Below are 22,286 nucleotides of genomic sequence, written 5' to 3'. Positions count from 1 at the left end.
TGTTGTGGCCTCTCCCGTTGCGGAGCACAGGCTCCGGACGCGCAGGCTCAGCGGCCATGGCTCACGGGCCCAGCCGCTCCGCGGCACGTGGGATCTTCCTGAACCGGGGCACGAACCCATGTCCCCTGAATCGGCAGGCGGACTCTCAACCACTGCGCCACCAGGGAAGCCCTTGGAAGTTTTTTGATGTCTGTTTGTTTTTAAAATTAAAGGAAGATGGCTTTGGAAGGCAACCTTTAATTTCATAAGTCTCACCAGAGCCTGTAAAAAACAGCCCCCGCCCCTGGGGATCACCACCAGCTGAAGCTGAAGGTATAGAAGTAGTCGGAGACCTTGGCCGGTAATGGACTGTTGTGTGAATAGTGTACCTGGTACCCTTGGGCCTTAATGTCCATGTTCATGCAGTCCAGGAGGTCCCTGATATCCAGGGCTGCCTTCCAAGGCCCGAATTTGACCACTGACCTCTTGTCCGCCTCCAGGGAGCGCAGGGCGTCCGCGCAGTTTGCATCATCCTTTTCGTTTTGTACCAGGCACACCAGAACTCTAGAGCAGCGCGCCGCCACGGCCTCAGCACGCGCCAGGCGCACCATAAGCTCCAGGTTCTCACTGTAGCCTGGCACCTGCAGCAAAAACTGCTTCCGAGCTACCTGCTCGCCAAAGATCTGTGGCATGTCCTCCAAGAGTTTGATTAAAGGCTTGATTTTGTAGAACTGAGCCTCACGGTACACCTCAGGGATGTGCTGTGTGGGCAGCTGCCCACTGCGCATATATTCCAGGATGGGTCCAAAATAGGTGCCGCAGCGATCGATGAAGAAGCGTCCCTCCGCATCCAGGCAGGCCTTGGCGGAGCTGGAGAACATCTCTGTCAGCTTTGAGCCTGGGAGTTTTCTCAGGGTGCCCAAGGTGGTGGTATAGAGCTCACCCCCAACGTTCAGTTCCACTACAGGAGATTCCTGGGGGCACAAGAGGCAGAGTGAACCCACAGCTCCATCTCCAGGGAGCTCATGATTTATTCTCATCCAAAGAACAATACCCTACAGAATTTAGGGGAGCCATAATGATTGGCTTCAGCTTATTGGAATGTCCATCTTACTAAAGGGGGTTATGTTTATGCTGTACAGCTACAGAGAGTAGGCATTTTAAGGAAGAAAAATATTTTAGTTTGATATAAGAATACCCATTCAAGCATTTGAATTTTCTCATTTAGGTCACAGAATATTAGTGGAAGCAAGTCACATGGACAATACCTCTAAAGCATGGGGCCTGTGGCAAGGCTTTTTCCCTCCCTAGGCCTCAGTTTCCTTGTTTATAAAGTGAGGATATGGGGACTTCCCTGGCGGTCCAGTGGTTAGGACTCCGCGCTTCCACCGCAGGGGACATGGGTTCAATCCCTGGTTGGGGAACTAAGATCCCGCATGCCATGTGGCACGGCCAAAAAATAAATAATTAAAATAAAATGAGGATATGGAGCTACTGTGAAGTCAAGAGTTCCCGACAGGGATGCTTAGATATAAGATAGAGTAAAAAAAAAAAAAAAAAAAGTTGGAGGTGGGAGGTTGCGGGGGGGGCAAAACATTTTCAAACTTTCAGAAAGGCTAAAGAAATCACACATGTATTCATTCAGGAATCATTTCTTTGGTACTTACTGTGTGTCCACATCCATGCTGGAAGTGGGGATAAAAATTCTTATTTCATATAGAGCAGAAGTTCTGATTAGCAGTTGGCATGACTTTGATTAACAAATGTAATTTGTTTGATGGGTATTTTTTCAAAATATGGGCCCATGGGAGTAAATAACAGGAGTATCCTTGGTGGTGACAAGGTTGGTAACACCAAATACAACAGGCGTAAAACTGCCTCATAAATGGTAAAGTATGGTGCAAATGTAAGTTAGATTTAGCTGTTCATCAGAATTTTTAGAGGCCTCTTCTCTAGATAAGACCTTGGGCAGAGCACTAAGGACGTGGGTGAGACCCATGTGATATCTGCCTGGAGATGCCCACAGGCGAGTGCTGAGAGGGACCTGGAAAGAGACTGAGAGTCGGGCTGCATCTGGGGAATGCTGCCACACAGACCTAACAAAACTACCATAATCCTCTATAGCAATTATTACACATGAGGTGATACACCGGTTGTTATCCTTACAAACCCAGCTTCCTGAACAACTTTCATCTTTTAAAATTCACTCACTCATTCAATAAAACATGTATGTGCCTATTTTGTGCCAGGTAGCTGGGACACAGTGAGGAACAAGCAGGACACAGAACCTCCCCTCACAGTCTAGTAACTGTGCACAGTGCTTTACATACACTCTGCAACTCAACCCTCACAGTAATCCTATGATGAATGTATTAAATCCCCATTTTCCAGATGAAGAAACTAAGGCTCAAGGAGGTGAAGTTCAAGTTGCTTAAGACCAACCAGCTGTTAAGCGATAATGTCGGGATTTGAACTCAGGTCTGATTTACCACTTAGTCATTACATAAATTAATTTTCAACCTTCAAACACCCCCAGTCTTCAATCCCTATTCATCCAACAAAATGTAGGGAGGACCTATTCCACCCAAGCCTCCTCTGAAGCAGATGGACAGGACAAGGTCCCTGCCCTTGAGGAGCTCATAGGGAAGAAAGGGAAACAGATGACTTAAATGTGTAGGTGCTGAGGGGGAAGACTCAAAGGTAGAAGGGATTGGCTCTTTTTGTAGATGTGTGTTGGAGGTTGTCAGGGAAGGTTTCCTAGGGGATGTGATGGCTGCTGCTGTGGAAAAGATCTACAGTATTAGGGGGAAGGCTGGATTTCCAAACTGGAGACTCCACTACAGGTCATTACAGGGCCAGGGATAGGGCCAGGACTCAGGAATGTCCTTCAGTCAGATTTAGGCGTGACTTCCTTTTCAACTTGTCTGTGGGCTCTACCTCTGAGATTAAAGTACTGGATGGAATTAAGAGAACTCAAGGCAGCCAAACTGCTGGGAGAACTGAGTTGCCATGGCAACAGCTCCTACCAAGGGACAGTTCTGCTAGCTGGAATGGAGAAGGGAGAAAAGAGGTTGCAGTCTGACGGCAGCCAAACAATACAGCCCTGAGAAAAATAAGCCCAGAACCTGTGACGCCCTCTTTCTCCCATAAACCTCAAGGCTCCTTGGCAAGGCTGTTTGGTTAACCCTAACGTGGCTCTGTAAAGCAGGCAGTTAAATGTGAATTTGCAGACTTTAACCCCTGAATGGATCAATGATGGACTCTCATCACTCCTGTACCACTGAGAGCTCTTAACGTCCCCACATTACAGGCGAGGAAAGCTCAGAAAGAGGGGTCACACAGCTAGGAGGTGAGGAAGCTGGAACTGGGATCAAATCCGTATCAGTCTGACTTCAGGACAGTATGGATGCCCTACCCCCACCCTCCCAACATCCAGTCGCACCGCTGCCAGTAATTAGCTATGTTCCTAGGGCATCGCACTTCCTTCTCTGGGCCTAAGTTTAGTCATCTATCAAATAGTGAGGTAAAATCGATGAAGAGAACTCTAAGACTCTCCAGCTTTGAAAGTTTAATGAATCCAGTCACTTCAAATGTTGTTTCTGAAGCTCATTTCCAGATGCTACACAAAATAGTCCCCTGCCCTGATACTCGCAGCCCCATTTCTTTATCAACCAAGACCTGGGCCCTGTTCCCAAGCTTCCTAATTATGTCCCTTTTCCCTCCGTGTTTTCTAAAAACTCCAAATCTCTTTGGAAATCCCAGACCTCCTACATCATCCATAAATACTACTGTGTGTGTTTCTAGCAGATAAAGACTTCTTTTCCATCCCTCTTCCGGACCACCTGCCCTTCCTCATGGCCCCTCTTCCCCACCTGTTCTACCAGTCACCCTGCTGAAGCATTCCTGGGTGGGCATGCCTGACCCAGGCCCTGTGTGCACAGGCTGGGGAAATGTGGTCTTTAGAAGCCTCTGCTGGGTACCAGGCTAGTGCTGGCCACGAGGACACAGGGATGAATCAGGCCCAGCTCTCATCCCACCAAACATTCATACATTTCCTTAGGTCACACTTAGTCTAGTCAGTGGAGGGACACCCCCATTCATATGTCTCCCAAGCCCAAGATCTCTCCCCACACTACAACTTTGACCTTTTCCCACTGTACCCTATCTCAGTCGTCTGAGCCAGAAACCTAGACTCTAACCTTGCACTCTGTTCCTGTCCTCAACCTCCCCCCACACAGGTAATCAGTCACCAAGTCCTGGCCATTCTAAATGGCTGGTCAGTTCCATGGCTCCCGGCTCCCTCGAATATCCTCCCCCAATCCAGTCTCTATTCTGAAACCAAAGCAGTTTCTCTGAAGCGAAAATCCAATCTGGTCACCACCTGCATTAAACACTTCAGTGATCCCACATTTCTTTACAGGTTAACTCGAGACTCCTTAACAAGGTTTGCAAGGTCCTTTGCAACCCTGGCAATCAACTACCAGAGCCAACTACTGCCCCCCAACCCCAACCCATTCAGAGCAGGCTGGGCCCCACTGCCCCCAGGACTTCACTCATTTAACACCCCCAGTCCCTTCAGTCAGCCCACTCATCCTTCAAGTTAATTCCTCTGGGAATTTTCTGGATGAGTCATCTCCTTGTGATTTCAGAGGGCCATGTACTTCCCTTGTCATGGTAGTTATGTCTCTTGTAATTCTGTTCCTTCATCTGTATCCCCCACTAGACTGGGAGGTTCCTAAGGGAGGACTATCCCAGATTCATCTTTATGTTACCAGTACCTACTACAGTGCTCAGCACACCAGGAATGCGCCATAAGTGTCTGCTGAATTGAACTGCACTTACCCTCAGCACTGACTTACAGGAGCGCCTGGTATTCTGATAAAGGCCAATCTTGCTCTACTTGGCATCATGCACGGTGCTGGCTTCCTCCTTTGTCCGGTAATTAATTCAGACATTTATTGGGTACCTTGAGCAGCCCCTGCCTCTGAGCAGGTGACATTGTCAATAGCCAGGAACAATGAGGTTATCATCATCCTATTGAAAATAGCCACAGTCGCCCCACTGCTGTATCTGCTTTCCCTTCCTACAAGTCTTCAGGATGGCACGTAGCCGGGGAGAGGTTAAATGTTCTGATCCTTGAGTGCTCTGGGCTTTTTCTTGATCCTCCCCCCACCCCCCCCAATCCCCCCACCCAAGCCCTGGGAGGGAACAGGCAAGCAGGAGGACTCAGGACCCAGCCAGAGGGCAGGGACAGGCTAGAGAGGGTGGGTGTCCAGGGGGGTGGGTGAGGGAATGAATGATACTCTGGCCAGCCCTCAGTTGGGTCTACTCCCACCGGCAGGAGGGGAGGGGCAGGGGAAGAGGAGGGGCCGAGGAAGAGCAGTAGACTGGGGCAAGCCAGGGGACTGAGAGACGCGACGCAAAGAGAAGAAGGAGGAGACAAAGGCAGCCAAGCAGGAAAGAGGGCATAGAAGAGAGGCTGGACTGAGCCGGAACCGGAACCGAGGCTGTGGCGCGGAAGGAGAGATCAAAGCGGCAGGAACTGACCAGGTGAAAAGAGAGAGCCCCGCCGCTGGCCGAGACGGGGGCGCCGGAAGCAGGGGAATTCAGACCCGCGGGGAGGGAAGGACGGGGGGCCCCGGAAGGAGTGAAAGAAGGGAGAGGCGCGCGGCCGGAGCCGGCCGGGTCTTCTCGCCCACCCCGGGCTTCGCACTCACCGTTCGCCGGCCCGTGGGGGTCACGGCCCGGCGCAACGGCCGGGAATCGGGCGCCGAGGTCAGGCTCATCATCCCGGCCCCGCAGGCGCTGGCGCTGCGCAGCCAGGCTGCAGCTCGCCGGTCCCGCACAGCCCGCCACGTGCGCGGTACTTGTGGCTGGCGGAAGTGCTCCTCGCTCCCGCCCCGGGGTGGGGGGAATCCGTACCCAGGGTGTGGTTAGAACCCTGATTGGGCTGGAGTTGGCGGCCTTGCGGTGAAACCTTAGGCTAGTCACTGGCCCTCTGTTGCCTCGTGTTGCGGGACAGCCAAATGGGGGAGGCAGAGGGAACTGACATTGACGACCTTGAGACTGTCTCCACTCACTACAGTCCTACGGGTAAAGGATGAGCGACACCCATTTTACAGGTAAGAAGAGTGAGCCTCCAGGAGATAGGGCAGCCAGTTATTCACCTCAGATCAGCTGCTGAAAGTGCAGAGCATGACCAGTGATGAGAAGAGCTAGGTACCTGTTGTGTGAGTTATTTTGCTTGTTAAAACATAATCCTTATGAAGGGGGGCATTACTCTTCTGTAGTATGGCCTGCATAATGACCTTCCAAAGAGGACAGTATGGAAAGAGGAGGGGCAGAAGAATAACCCTACAGTGGAGAAAATGACAAACACAACTTCAGCCAGGTGATCAAGATCAACATCAGAAGTCATAAATCATGATAATAGTATGTATTCTTGATATGATGTGATGAAAATGGCACTTTGCCTCTGTGATCTTCCTCCCCAAAACCCATAAACCCAGTCTAATCATGGCAATTCCTCAAAAAAAAAAAAAAAAAAAACTAAAAGTGGAACTATTATATGATCCAGCAAATCTACTTCTGGTTATATATGAAGAAAATTAAAAGCAGGACCTCCAAGACATATTTGCACACCCATTTCATAGCAGCATTATTCACAGTAGCCAAGAGGTGGAATATCCATCAATGGATGAATGCATAAGCAAAAGTGGGATATATGTACAATGGAATGCTATTCAGCCTTAAAGAGGAAGGAAATCCTGTCACATGCTACAGCATGGATGAATCTTGAGGACATTAAGTGAAATAAGCCAGTAACAAAAAGACAAATACTGCATGATTCCACTTATATGAGGTACCTAAAGTAAGCAAATTAATAGGAACAGGAAGTAGAAGAGTGGTTACCAGGGGCTGGGGGGAGAGGGAAAAGGGGAATTGTTTAATGGGTAGAGAGTTTCAGTTTTGCAAGATCAAAAAGTTCTGGAGATCTGTTTCACAGCAATGTAAAAATATTTAACACTACTAAACTATACCCTTAAAAATGGTTAAGATATAAATTTCATCTTATGTGTTTATTAACACAATTTTTTAAAAATATGACTTTTGGTCATAAACTAATGGTACAGAAACTTGGAAAAATTAATAACAATAATAACCAGACAATACCTGGTGAAAAAAAATAGCGCTTTGGAGTGTGACAACTGGGACTGGAACCCTAGACCTGTCATTTACCAGCTGTGTGATCATCCATCACTTCCCCTCTCAAAAGAGCCCAAATTTCCTCTTTGTAAAATACATGCAAATACTTACTTTCTGGGTTGTTGTGAGAATTAAGTTAAGAGGAAAAAAATCTATCGTGTTTCCCAAACTTCCCTGTTGCTAAGACTCTCTCAGATTGCTTGTTGAACATCATTCCAGAGCCCCACCTCCAGAGTACTGGAACCAAATTACCAAGGTAGGGCCTGGGAACCTACATATTTAACAAGCATCATGTCATCTTGGAAATTTGGGAAAAACTAGAATGATGCATTTACTGGCCTTGGAAGAATGGGGCTCAGTGAATGTCAGTGCCCATTCCCCCTGACTGTATGACAACACCCTTCCAACATCATCCCATCCAGCCGTGGATAACTTTCCAATCTCTTCTTCCTCCCCATGTGGGTTCTCACTCCATTTAGTGTTCACCCAAGAGTTACTGATACTGACCTTAGCTAGGGGTTGGGGGCTGTGGACACAGGTGCACAAGACATGTCTGTTCCAAAGATATGAACACAAATAACTTTAATGAGTAAATGAGCATATGAAAATATGCTGGAAGTCCATGTTACTGGAAATCCTCCTACTAAAAAGCATCTCAAAATATTGAAAATATTGAATATATATATATGTCTATATGTCTGAGCTCTCAAGAAAGTCAAGGAACTTCTCTGATGTGCTCTGAGATGTTTGAACACCAACTCTACGGACTTCCCTGGGATTATCTCCAACCCTGAGTAACCTAGAACTTTTATTTTCAGGGGAGAGAGAGTAGGAGACCAAGTCTGGGCCACTCACAGGGTTGGATGTCAGATCAGAGACTATAAAAGGGTAAATTATTAAAAATCCACCACTCAGATGTGAATGCTGTGGAAACATCTGTCTCATTCCTTGGTTCTGGGTAGAGAAAAGTCTCCCCTGAAAAATTCTGGCAATAGGCTAGAGCTCAAATAGATCCAGGATCCAAATATTCATTTTTTTCATGATCAACAAGAGCAACAACAACAAGGAACTTAATTTAAAACGGACCTGGGTTGGTAATGCCCCACATGTCTGACAAAGAAAATGAAAACCCTTTCTGGAGGTAAGTGCACAGTCAAACCAAGCCTCAAAGAATTCACACAGGGCTTCCCTGGTGGTGCCGTGGTTGAGAGTCCGCCTGCCGATGCAGGGGACACGGGTTTGTGCCCTGGTCCGGGAAGATCCCACATGCCACGGAGCGGCTTGGGCCCGTGAGCCATGGCCGCTGAGCCTGTGCGTCTGGAGCCTGTGCTCCACAACGGGAGAGGCCACAACAGTGAGAGGCCCACGTACTGCAAAAAAAAAAAAAAAAAAAAAGAATTCACACAGATAGCAGTCCAACAAATGCAAGCTCAGAATCAAAAGTCACACACCACAAAAGGACACAAGGTACAGTGAGCAAGAGTCAATAGATCCACAAGCACCTCAAATACTGAGATTACTGGGTATAGAATATAAAATAAGTGTTTACTGTGCTTAAATAACTATAGAGAAGGGTGTATTTAAAACCTGAGTGAAGACCAAGAAGATATGATCAAAAATGACCAGGCAGGCTTCCCTGGTGGTGCAGTGGTTAAGAATCCGCCTGCCAATGCAGGGGACACGGGTTTGATTCCTGGTCCAGGAAGATCCCACATGCTGCGGAACAACTAAGCCCGTGCTCCACAACTACTGAACCTGCGCTCTAGAGGCTGCGAGCCACAACTACTGAGCCCGCATGCCTAGAGTCCATGCTCTGCAACAAGGGAAGCCACGTGTCCCCCCTTCCCCTTGCATTGTCTGACTCCTCCCAGAGGGTTGATCAGCCACATGGGCCAGGATGATTCCATGGGGTGGCTGAGTTCCGAAGGGTCATCACCCCAGAATGGAGGGCTGGACAGTTGGAGGGACAGTGGGCACTTCTGACAGCACCAAGAACCCTGGGCCGCATTTCCTGTTTCTCCCCCAGCTCCAGCTGCCCTGAAACAACCTGCACTCCTATGCTTTCTTGCTTTTGTTTATGCTGTTCCTTGTGCTCAAAATGCCTTTCCCCACCAGCTTCTCTCTGGAAAACTCCTACACAGCTTTCAAGACCCAAGTCAAATGGCCCTCTTCCTTTTATATCCATTAGCACATTTGACCCTCACCATTCAAAATAGGAATTAGCACCTCCATTTTATGTATGAGGACCCCAAGGGTCCCAGAGATGAAGTGCCTCTTTCAGAGTCCTTCAGCACCGGGAGACAAGAGACCGACCGGGGTTCCAGTTCTGGCTCTACCATTCGTGTGTAACCTTGGCCAAATCCGTGTCCCTCTCTGGGCCTCAGTTCTTCACCCGTAACGTGGTGGGGGTTGGGATATTATTTGAGATAGTCTCTGGGAAACTGTCTGGCTTGATGCTGTGGCAACAAAAGAATTCAAACAGTCCCTTGGTGTTGCCTAAAACTGGATCTTGTTTCCCTTTGGCCTGAATCCAAGAGCAAGCACTGCTTCGCTCTGTCCTCCTCCCACGTACCCTACTCTTTGTTCTCCTTCCTGAGACAAAGCTGCCAGCCCCTCTCCTCTCCAGGCTGCTGGGCTTTGGGCCAGCCAGCCAAGTGGCAGCTGGGACTCAGATGAAAGGGCCCTCTGAGAGCTGCCTGTGGCGGAGTGCCCAGCCCAGCCCAGCCCAGGCCTGGCAGCCCTGGGCCCAGCTGTCGCTTGAAGCATCCTGCCACCACTCCCACACAAGGCTCCCTTTGTGAGTTCCACAGTGGGGGAGACCCCTGCCAACCCACAAGAACCCTCTTCCCTTCCCTCCGCTCCATGCCTGTTTGAGAAATATCCAGGACTTTATAGAATGGTCCAGGACCGAACCAGACTGGTCTGACTTTGGGCCAGGTTCTTTGGAGAGTTTTGTTCCATTTCACCTTCAGAACAAATAGCAGGTAGTGCTATTCCCCTTTAGAGATGGGGGACATAGATATCTGAGGGCCTACTATGTGTCAATCGTGGCATCAGGTACTGGGAGTTGGACAAGAGCATGTGTTTCTCCCTCCCTCCCTCCCTCCCTCTCTTCCTTCCTTCCTTTCTTTCCTTATTCCTTCCTTTCTTTCCTTATTCCTTCCTTTCTTTCTTTTCCAAACACTCTCTAGGGGTGTTTCTTATTTCTTTTTTAAAAAAGAAGTCATGGGACTTCCCTGGTGGCACAGTGGATAAGTCTCTGTGCTCCTGATGCAGGGGGCCTGGGTTCAATCCCTGGTCAGGGAACTAGAGCCCACATGCATGCTGCAACTAGGAGTTTGCATGCCACAGCTAAGGAGCCCTTGAGCCGCAACTAAGGAGCCTGCCTGCCGCAACTAAGGCCCGGCACAACCAAATAAAAATAAATAAATAAATATAAATCTAAAACTTAAAAAAAATAAAAAAAGAAGTCATGGGACTTCCCTGGCAGTCCAGTGCTTAGGACTCTGTGTTTCCATTGTATGAGGCACGGGTTTGATCCCTGGTCAGGGAACTAAGATCCCACAAGCCATGTGGCATGGCCAAAAAAATAAAATAAAATAAAACATAAATTTCAAAAAATTAAAAAGAAGTCAGGTATGGAGGACAGATCGTGTGGCCTGGGTTTAAGTCCTGGCCTTGACATTAACTGCATGCTCTTGTGTAAAGCCTTTTGCTACCTGTCAGATGGGGTCACTAGGCTAGGTAATCTTCAGGTCCCTTTAGTGAGAGGTGGGAATGGGTGGCCCAGAGACATCTACATTTCCCCAACAGGCCACACTCAAACAGAGGAGACTGCTCACCCTGGCCCCAGTAGCAATCCCTGTCACCCGAGTTTATGAGCACCCTGACATAAACTGTAGTGGACATGTGTAATGTTTCCACCCAGCTTCTATTCTCCCTCCTTCTTTATACAGAACTACAGTTTTCCTCTGGGGACCACCCCTCCTTTACTCTCTACGGCCACTCTCATCTTGCCACTACACACAGCTTGAGAATGAAGCTGACATATGAAGGCAAATTAGAATTGAGAGACGAGATACCTGTTCCTGGCCTTCATTTGAGCACTGATCAAGCTATGGCGAAGGCCCTACCCCTGGAGTTTCTAGTTAGGTGACCTGACATTATTCCCTTTTGATGTAAGTCATTTTACATTGGATATATCTGTCACTTACATTCTAAAGGGGCCCAACGGTGGAGGGTTCTGTACTGTGTCTCTGCCAGTTGTCCCTCCAGATCCTCTCCACCCTTCCCCCCACTGGCTCTCCACCCTGGGAGGCTGATCCTAATGGGCTATAGGCACAGGCTCCCATGCCCTCCAGCTTCCATCTGAATTGGCCAACGCGAGGCCTAGCAGGAGATCAGAGGGAAAGGGGAGGCTGAGATCAGACTCATTATTCCCTGGCTGTCTCCCTGCCCAGTCCCTGTAAGTCAGCTGCGTCCCTCAGGCACCAGCTCCACACAGCTCTTCTCTTTGGTTCTGGTAACCACTGTCTTCCTCACCCTTTTAGGTCCCCACAGTTAGCTGCCCTGAAGGACTGCACTATTTCTTGCTTCTCTCCCCAGTCCCTGCCATATCTCTGTAGAGTCTTTTCATGAACCTCTCCTCGAACCCTCAGCTTGAGGAGGCACCTGTGTCCTGCCTCTATGTGTTCTTGATGGTGTATGTACTGCACATGCATGTGTGTGTGTGTTTGAATGTGTGCATGCATCGTCTCTGCCAGTCTCTCGACAATTAATCGAGAGCTGGTAGAGGAAGGGAACTGATTTTTACTGAGAGACTCCAGGCAGGGCACTTGATATACATCGTTGGGTTTCATCGTCACAAGTCTATAAAGTAAGTGTTTTTTGTTTTTGTTTTTTGGGTTTTTTTTGCAGTACGCGGGCCTCTTACTGTTGTGGTCTCTCCCGTTGCGGAGCACGGGCTCCGGACGCGCAGGCTTAGCGGCCATGGCTCACAGGCCTAGCTGCTCCGCGGCATGTGGGATCATCCTGGACCGGGGCGTGAACCCGTGTCCCCTGCGTCGGCAGGCGGACTCTCAACCACTGCGCCACCAGGAAAGCCCAAAGTAAGTGTTTTTAACCACATTTTATAGAAGATAAAACTGAGGCTTTAACTGGTGAAGGGACTCACCTAAAGTCCCACAGCTGAGTAAGTAGTGGACCCAAGATTTGAAACCCATCCACATCTGGCTCCTAAACCTGTGCCTTTTTGCCACTCTGGGTCCTGCTTGCTTTCCAAAATGCCTGGTTCGTTCTTATCCTTTAGGTCTCAGCTTATGTGTGTCACCTCTCCCAAGAAGCCTTCCCTGATCACTCTACTGGAAGGAAGTCACCACTGATATTCTTTTTCATAATACATTGTGCTTCTCCTTCACGATGTGTATTTGTTTGTTTATTTAATGTCTGTCCCACTGCTTAGATTCTAAGCTCCATGAGGGCAGCCAGTCTCCATACTTGTTTTGTTCACCACTCTCTTCCTAATGCCTAGCACAGCTGCCTGCTCTATACCAGGCCCCAGATAAATATTTGTTAAATGAAAAAAGGGCAAAGAAAAGGAGCAAGCACTTATTAAGGGCCTGCCCAGTGTCAGGCATTTTATGTGTTTTTTCTTGTTTCTTCTTCACAACTATCTTATGAGGCACAGGTTGTTGTCCCATTTTGCTGACCAAAGTTAGAGAGGGAATGTGACTTTTCCAAAGTCACACAGCCTAGAACCGGGGTTCAAACACAGGTCTCCCTGATGTCACAGCTGTGCTTGTCCCCCATGCCCCTCTGCCCTTGGCACGGGAGCTCACAGTGGGGCAAGGAGGAGGAGACGCTGATCAGTGGAACTCACATGAATCATTCTTGGCCAAACAAAGTGCAGAGAGCAAATAGTGGCTGCTGCAGCCACTACCCTGGGACCAACCATTCCTAGACCCTCCCAGCCCAGCCCAGAAGCAACCATCTTTCCTGTTTGCCCTCAGGCTCTCAGCCCAGTCCTACCTGGTCTGTGATCTTCTCCATACACCCTGTTGCTTGCCTTTCTTTGCAGGGCTGCCCATGCATGGCTCACCAAGTTCCCAAGGGACAACCCTGAACTTCCGGGTGTGTGTTGTGTCCCAGAGCCCTGCCTGCAGGCCAGTTCACTTGTCAGTCAGGCGGCACCTGTGAGGATCTTTTCCTTCCTTCCTCCTTTGCTCTCAGACCCTGTCCACTTTCCTCTCTAAACCCATTGCTACCCAAATGGGGGGCTTCTGAGACCCTGAGTAATGTTTTTTGTCTTGGCCTGGGTAATGGTTACACAGGTGTGTTTACATCTTGTGACAATTACTTGGGTGCATTCCTCTGTATTTAAGTTATACTTTAATTAAAAGTTTTTTTAAAAAATCAGTGCCACCCACTCTTGCCCCTGGTTCCCCCTACCAGACCAGCTGTGAAATAGGGATCATCTTTCCAGCTGTTCTCCCTGAATACTCCCCAACACATACCCAGAGACCTTTTTCTTTTTTTTCTTTCCTTTTTTTTTTAAATTTATTTTTTATTTTTGGCTGCATCGGGTCTCGTTGCTGCACGCGGGCTTTCTCTAGTTGCAGTGAGCGGGGGCTACTCTTCATTGTGGCGCGCAGGCTTCTCATTGCAGTGGCTTCTCTTGTTGCAGAGCATGGGCTTTAGGCACACGGACTTCAGTAGTTGTGGCACACGGCCTCAGTAGTTGTGGCTCACGGGCTCTAGAGCGCAGGCTCAGTAGTTGTGGTGCACGGGCTTAGTTGCTCTGCAGCATGTGGCATCTCCCCGGACCAGGGCTCGAACCCGTGTCCCCTGCATTGGCAGGAGGATTCTTAACCACTGAGCCACCAGGGAAGTCCCACCCAGAGACCTTTTTTCATCTAAGGGTTTCTGACTGAATCCTGCCCAGCAAAGATAGTATAGGTCGACATAGCTGACATGGGCAGTGCCCCAAGTCCTGGGACCTCCAGAATCCTTGGGTTCCTGCTCCTGGTGGGCAGTTCCTCCCTCTCTGAGCCATCACTTGGAGCCCCAAAGGCCTCTCTCTGGACTAGTCTGAGTGAGAGCTTGGATGCCCTCCCAACTCCTCCCCAGACCCTCTTTTTCAGGTCATGCTGGCAGCTGTTGGCTTGCAGGGCCAGTTTTTAGGTGCCCAGGCACCACGTGGGGCTAGTCACTGTTTACCCATTGTCACTGAGAAGAGCATGTCCCATGGCCTGTACTCAGGGCCTCTGCCAGCTCATCCTCCGTGGGTTCCTGGAGAGGAATTAACTGCATCCCATCCACCTCCTCGTTCACTGGCTGCCCAGCCCCAGTGTGCAGACCCCAGTTGATTACCCCAGATGGACACCTTCTCACACAGCCCCAAGACACCCTAACCCAAGGAAGGGAGGGGCCCTGCCCACCAAGTGGGTGGTGGTAGCAGAACTTCCTGCAGCTGAACACAGTGAAAGTGTCAGACCAGGCTTCTGGTGGCCAGTAGCAGAGGCCAAGGCCAGCTCTTTAAACCAAAAGGAAATTTCCACGATTATCCGTGTTCCTAGGGGATGGGCACCAGGAGCTCGGGGGCCCAGTGGCAGGAGCCTGACTAGGATTACACTGCAGAACTGAGTGGCTGCTGCTGCTGTGGTCACAGGCAGGCCCCTGGCTATACCAGGGGCAGGTAGAAGAAGAAGCCAATCATCTGGGCTTCTGCAGTGGGAGCAGGGACTAGGAGTTACCTACCCTGGCAAGGCTTGAATGGGAATTTCCCCTAAAGGGCGAGCATGGGGCTAGTGGGGAAGGGGTAGAGTCTAGACATCACATTGCCAAAAACAAAAACAAAAACAAAACGACTCTCTCTTAGCACAGGGTTGAACTGAACTTGGAGAAGACTTTGAGTTGGGCAGAGGCAAGGCCACCCCCATTACACACATATCCACTAACAACATTTGAATCATACCTTTTCTTTCTGGGGGGCCGCACCCCACAGCATGTGGAACTTCCCCGACCAGGGATCAAACCTGCGTCCCCTGCAGTGGAAGCGTGGAGTCTTAACCACTGGACCACCAGGGAAATCCAAATTGTACCATTTTAAAGATTAATTTGAACATGTATGTATTTATTTTTTTCATCTAGTATTGTGAGGATTTCTCCCATTTTATTAAGGGCTCTTCTATACACCATTTGTAATGGCTACATCACAGTGTGTTGTAAGAATGTATCATAAATCTATTAAGCCAGCAGTCCCCAACCTTTTTGGCACCAGGGACTGGTTTCGTGGAAGACAGTTTTTCCACGGACATGGGTTGGGGGTTATGGTTCAGGCAGTAATGCGAGCGGTGGGGAGCGGGGGGGAGCAATGGGGAGCGGCAGATGAAGCTTTGCCTGCTCACCCCACTGCTCCCCTCCTGCTGTGCAGTCTGGTTCCTAACAGGCCATGGACTGGTATCAGTCCACGGCCTGGGGGTTGGGGACCCCTGTATTAAGCCACACTTCATTTCTGCCTTCTTTCTTTCTTTTTTCTCCTTTACTGTAACTAGCACTGCAAGGAGCATCCTTTATAGCTAAGACACTGAGCAAGGAGTGTGCACCTTTTTTGAGGATCTATTCCTTGTTGCCAAATGACTAGGAAGGCTGTGCCCACCATCCAGGCACACAGGGTATGGCTGCTCCTTAGTGTGTTTTTGCCCCTGTTCAGAGTCTGACCCCACCCACCAACCCCCAGGGGGCTGCCGAGGCTGCAGGCGAGGCTGAAAACATAAGCTGGCTTATAGGCAGGGCCTGAGAACCAAGCCAGGCCACCTCCACCATCAGAGTCTTCCTGAGATCTGATAAGCATCTTATTCTGGAGTGATCCAAAATACCAGCTAAGGAACTCACCCCACGTCCTGCTCCATGTTGCCTTTTCTTTCTCCCGTCTTCTCTTCCTTCTTGCTCCCGCCTCCCTTTTCTCTCTCTCTTTCCTTTCTGTGTCTTCCCTCTAACTCTGGTCTTTTTGCTTTCCCTTCCTCTCTACTCTTTTTCCTTCACCTTTTAATTCCCCCCTGCCCCGGAATTCAGCCTTATTTCTGTCTTGTTTTCTCTTCTCCTCTCCTCTCTGTTCTCCACCCACCACTCCTGTTGTGTGAGTCATAATTTCCCCAGGGAGATAAGGCAGACTTTTCCTTCATGGGCCTTGATTTGAATGAGGGGTGAGTTTGCCTCCCACAAAAGGCAAAGCTAACAGATCACAAAATGGGGAGCTGCATGGTACACCAGGGTGACTCAGGGCTTCCAGGTTGGGAGACACACAATCCATCAAGATTTCCTTAGAGGCTTTGTCACCCCAGGGGCCAGCACACTGTGCCCAATGACTCATCAGGGCAGCCTTGGTGTATTGGCAGCAGGCTGTGGGTAGGGACATCAGTTTATGATGTAGCTCCAGGGAAGAAACCCGCTCTCTGAGGGCGGATGCTGGGGACCCAGGAACACAGCAGATCCAGGCCCCATGGCCGTGTTTCTCATTGTGTGTTCTCCCATCACAATGATCAGGTAGGATTTTATAAAAATCCAGGTTGCTGGGCCCCTGTGCATTCTTATTAAACCAGAATATCTGGGAATGGGGGTCAGAAACCTTCATGCAAAATGTGATGCACAGGCTGACAAGTACCTGTTAGATTTTTGAATGCACACACCCTATGTCTCAGCAACCCCACTCCTCAACTTTCTGCATGAGGATATTTGTTGTAGCATTGTTTGTTATCCAAACTTGGAAACACCCTAAATGTCTATTAGTAGAGAATGGTTAAATAGATGATAATGTTTCCTACTGTAGAGTAATATTCAGTCATTTTTAAAAAATGGGGCATTTGGGACTTCCCTGGTGCTCCAGTGGTTAAGACCCCACGCTCCCAATGCAGGGGGCCCAGGTTCAATCCCTTATCAGGGAACTAGATCCCGCATGCCACAACTAAAGATCCCACACACCACAACTAAAGATCCTGTATGATGCAACTAAGACCCATGAAGCCAAATAGATAAATAAATATTTTTTTTTAATGGGGAATTCATAGAGACAGAAAGTACATTAGAGGTTACCAGGGGTTATGAGGGGAGGGGCAGGGGAGCATGGGGAGTTATTGCTTAATGGGTACAGAGTTTCTGTTCAGGATGATGAAAAAATTTTGGAAATAGATAGTGGTGATGGTTGCACAATATTATGAATGTAACTAATGCCACTAAATTGTACACTTAAAAATAGTTAAAATGGCAAATTTTTTGTTTTATATATATATATATAAATACATACAATTTTTAAAAAATGAATGAGGTAGAATCATATGCAGTAATGTGGAAAGATACCCAAGATAGACTGTTAAGTGAAAATGGAAATTGTAGATGAAGATGATAGTAAGAATTATAAAATTGTGTGTGTGTGTGTGTGCGCATTTGTGTGCCAGGAAAAAGCAGTAAGGAATCATATCACCCTCTTAAAAGTGTTTGTCACTGGAGGTGAGATTGGTGGGACACACAGGAGAAGGAAGATTCTTTGTCCTTTTTGTGATATCAAAAATAAGTGCTGGGCACTGGTCAGAATGGCCATCACTAAAAACTCTACGAATAACAAATGCTGGAGAGGATGTGAATAAAAGGGAACCCTCCTGCACTGTTGGTGGGATTCTAAGTTGGTACAGCCACTATGGAAAACAGTATGGAGGTTCCTCAGAAAACTAAAAATAGAGCTACCATATGACCCAGCAATCCCACTCCTGGGCATATATCCAGACAAAACTCTAATCCAAAAAGACACATGCACCCCTATGTTCATAGCAGCACTATTCACAATAGCGAAGACATGGAAACAACCTAAATGTCCATCAACAGAGGAATGGATAAAGAAGATGTGGTACATATATGCAATGGAATATTACTCAGCCATAAAAAAGAATGAAATAATGCCATTTGCAACAACATGGATGCAACTAGAGATTATCATACTAAGTGAAGTTAAGTCAGAAAGAGAAAGACAAATACCATATGGTATCACTTATATGTGGAATCTAAAATATGACACAAATGAACCTATCTATGAAACAGAAACAGATTCATGGACATGGAGAACAGACTTGTGGTTCCCAAGAGGGAGGGGGTCAGAGGAGGGATGGAGTGGGAGGTTGGGGGTAGCAAATGTAAGCTGTTATATGGAAGGGATAAACAACAAGGTCCTACTGTATAGCACAGAGAACTATATTCAGTATCCTATGATAAACCATAATGGAAAAGAGTATTTAAAAAAAGAATGTATATATATGTATAACTTAATCACTTTGCTGTACAGCAGAAATTAACACAACATTGTAAATCAACTCTACTTCAATTTAAAAGTGCTGGGATTATAGGTGATTTTTACTTTCTTTTTGGTGTTTTTCATATAAAAAATTTAAACACACTCAGCAAAACAAATACCATCCTTGTTCTCAAAGAGCTCAGGATCGAGTGGGGAGACAGATACAGATCCAGGTAATCATAACAAAACACTATTTGTGGCAAGGGCTGTGGAAGCACAGTGGAGGTAGTGGAAGGCTTTCTGGAGGAGGTGACATTTTGACTCTGGTCTTCAAAGACCTCAAGGAATCAGCCAAGTGGAGAAGTGGAGCTAGAACTCCTCTGGTGGAAGGAAAGGCAAAGTTGCGAGAGAAAGCGTGAGGTTCGGGAAGCGCCTGTAAAGCTCAGGAGCTGAAATGCAGCTTGCCTGCTGGGAGTAGCTGGAGAGTGAAAAGTTTTACCAGGGGAGTGACAGATTTGTATTTTGGGTGGATCCTCTGGCTTGGTCTTTTCTGGGTTGAGGTTAAAGACATTGCTCTCAGGCAAAGGCTGGAAACTAATAAGATGTAAACAAAGACTTTCCCATTCACCTCGGAATTTCAGCTGAGGCCCCAAAGGCCAGACCTGCTGAACTTAAAGTGAGAGGCTGAACCACCCATGCAGAACTCCGGAGGAGGAGAGAGGGCAGGACAAAAAGCCATTGCTCAGCTAACCTGACTGCCACGGAGAGAAAGTCAACATCCGCCAGGAACCGCCGGAGAGAAGACTCTTCCGAGAGAGTTGTCAGCGCATTCACTCTGCCTGTCCCCCAACCACACCTTACCAGGGAGGGGAAGGAGCTCTCCCCCGTCACCTCGAACCAGGGGAGAGAGGCTTTGGGAGAACTATTTGGGGAGCCTTGGAGGGGGTGCTGTGAGGTGTGGAATCTGGTGAGAGCTGGTGAGTGCTGGGGGGCCGCTCCTAGGCGCCTGGCTGTACTTCCAGCTGTGTGTTTCTCTTAGGGCACCTGTAGATCCCACAGTAAGGAGAAGAATGAGACCTTCTTGGAAAGCACCCCGTGGAAGAGGGCTTCCGCTCAGGAGAGAGGGGACTCCCGCAGAATGAGGCTGGAAGTGTGAGGAGGGATGCAGAAGCCAAGGGGCTGTAAACAGCCCCAAAGAGGAAGCACCCCCTTTTTTTAGGGGTACTGCAGCTGAATGGTGTGGTAGGTCTCCCAGAAGCCTATCAGAAGTGCTCCTGAGAGAAAATGTCAGTATTGGAACCTGCCAAGACCAGAGGGCTCTATCGTAGGTAGACCTTCCTGGCTGAGACTACCCCACCCCCTCCCCCCAGCTCTGCAGTGCCAGAGGCAGCCGGGGCAGGGGCAGGAGGAGCAGAAAAGCGAGGCGAGAGAGGCTGCCCAGTCCCCTCCCCAGCCAGCAGGTGTCCCAGCCAGAGGTGGCCAGAACAGGGGCAGTTTTGCTTTAACACTGGCCTGCACGTAGAGTGCCTGACAATAAACGGGAGGCTCTCGGAAAGCTAGGGGACCTGCCGAGATTTCATCCGGGAAAAGTAAAGCATGAGTCCGCAGAATCGGTTCGAAAGGGCAGTGGTAGGAAAGAAAGAAATCGGCTCCATGCTTTCCAGCTGCTGAGTCAAATCCCTTTCTTTAATAAACAGCTACGAAACCTTAATGACGCCTATCTGGTGAATGCGGTCTTAAAACGATGAGAGAATTTTCCTCCCACTGTCTCCCGCATCGGCCAACCCTTTTTATCAAAGCGAGACGGACAATTACCGCTTGGAAATTCGTGTGTTTCCGCTGGCGACGTGTCTCGTCGCGCTGGCGGGGTCTCAGGGACGCAATAGCTGGCTCGGGCGGCGGCGGCGCGGGCGGAGTCCTGGCCTGCCCTGCAGCGCCCCCTGCTGGCCGGAGCTGCAGCGCCCGCCGCCCCGACCCTTGCGACCCAGCTTTGGGGCTGGAACCCGCCCTGCCTTCCTGGAGTCTGCAGGCTTTGAGGCGAGACAGGCATTCGGGAATTGAACGGTCAAACGAGAGGTGTACACTTGCCACTGGGATGAGAGCCTATCCGATAGGGGAGGGGGCTGATCTGGTCAGAAAGGTCAGCCGCGGAGGGTGAGGATGGGCAAAAGGGCTGATTTGGGAAGTGGGGGAGTGAAGATTTGGAAAAGCTAGTAGTGGCTTTTGGGAGAGTGCAGCATGCTGAGGAGTCACCGGTATTCCTGCTACTTCGTGTCTCTGGGCATTTGCTCAAGCTGGTACCTCTACCTGGAAAACATTTCCCACTTTCCTTTTCCTTTTCCTTTTTTTTTTTTTTTTTTTTTGGTTCTAATTACTTAATGTATTCAAAAATATGAGAGAATGAATATATAAATATCCATGTACCCATCACTCAGCTCGAGAAATAAGACCTAATAAATAGAAAGTACCCATGTACTCCTCCCTTTCACCCTCCTTCTTCCCAGAGCTGGCTCCTTAAGTTGATGTTTTCATTCCCATGTAAGTTTTTATTTACTGTATATGTAACCATAAATAATATATAGATGCATGAAATCAGGAAAATTGTAATTTATTATATTTAGAATATAGATATAGAATGTATGCTATATGTGTATACTTTAATATAGTATATGTATGGGGCTTCCCTGGAGGCGCAGTGGTTAAGAGTCCACCTGCTAATGCAGGGGACATGGGTTCAATCCCTGATCTGGGAAGATCCTACACACCGCAGAGAAACTAAGCCCGGGCACCAAAACTACTGAGCCTGCGCTCTAGAGCCAGTGAGCCACAACTACTGAGCCCGCCCGCCTAGAGCTCATGGTCCGCAACAAGAGAAGCCACCGCAATGAGAAGCCTGTGCACCGCAATGAAGAGTAGCCCCTGCTCACCACAGCTAGAGAAAGCCTGCGAGCAGCAACGAAGACCCAACGCAGCTGAAAATAAAATAAATTAATTAATTTTAAAAAGTGAAAAAAATCTTGTAAAAAATATAGTATATGTGTTATAGTACTGTATAGTATATTTACATATATAGTGCATGTACTGTGTTATAGAGAATATACTGGTTTGGCCAAAAAGTTCGTTCGGATTTTTGTACCATCTTACAGACAAACCCGAACGAAATTTTTGGCCAGCTCAATATGTATATAAAGAGAGAGAGACACACATTTTTCTTCTCACCATCCTGCATTTAAGATTATTCCCACATCTTTCTGCCTTACTAACTTCGCATAGTTGTTACTCCTTCCGGAAGCTTTGCCAAGCCCCTCTCCTCTCTGCTCCCTGTGCTCTTGTGATAGTTACCCAGCTAGGTTGAAGTGGCCTGCTTGGTTGTCTGTCCTCCCCCATCAGGCTCTCAAGCTTCCTGGGGGCCAGAACCGTGCGTCCAGGTCGGGTGTCTCTCCTGCTCAGCCCAAAGTCTGGCCCACAGGTGGGGCCTAAAGGCAGAGAATAAGGCCAGAAAGGCTTGAACACCAGGATAAGACTTTGGACCTCATCTTGGATGGTGGTTTTTCATCTGGGCCCTGTGGAGTCTCTTGAGTTCTCTGGAGTGACTTCAGGACTAAAGAAAAGTGGTCAAAGGATGCAGCTATAGCCCACCCTCATCCTATTAGTCAAACCAGTTTCTTCTCAATCTGTCTCATTCATTGGGCTTTGGTGCAAAATTTCACTTAAAGAAATATGCTACATGTTAAAGAATGAAATTAGAACACTCCCGAACACCATACACAAAAATAAACTCAAAATGGATTAAAATAAAATACACCCAGGGGTGTATTTACAC

General features: G+C 48.4%; 1 protein-coding gene across 5 annotated transcripts in view; it reads right to left on the bottom strand.

Moving 5' to 3' along the window:
* Positions 1 to 6,095, bottom strand: part of KCTD14 (potassium channel tetramerization domain containing 14) — a 16,598-nt gene extending 10,503 nt beyond the window's left edge. For 2 of the 5 annotated variants that reach the window (XR_003683721.2, XM_028501542.2), the window contains exons 1-3: positions 5,697 to 5,774; positions 4,839 to 4,963; positions 463 to 953 (exon numbers count right to left, since the gene is read on the bottom strand). Coding sequence is in view for 4 of the 5 variants with exons in the window: in XM_028501542.2 (XP_028357343.1) it covers positions 463 to 953; positions 4,839 to 4,934 (587 nt within the window). In the remaining variant the exon portion in view is untranslated. Of the gene's footprint in view, positions 1 to 25; positions 954 to 4,838; positions 4,964 to 5,696 lie in introns of those variants that run through there. The other 3 variants (XM_055078672.1, XM_028501540.2, XM_024131715.3) reach the window with 3 other exon arrangements.
* Positions 6,096 to 22,286: the final 16,191 nt, after the last annotated feature.

Source organism: Physeter macrocephalus, chromosome 16, assembly GCF_002837175.3.
Source record: "Physeter macrocephalus isolate SW-GA chromosome 16, ASM283717v5, whole genome shotgun sequence".
In the NCBI taxonomy this organism is placed as follows: Eukaryota; Metazoa; Chordata; class Mammalia; order Artiodactyla; family Physeteridae; genus Physeter; species Physeter macrocephalus.
The sequence above is the reverse complement of the archived record's forward strand: the minus strand, read 5'-3'. Positions and strand labels throughout refer to the sequence as shown.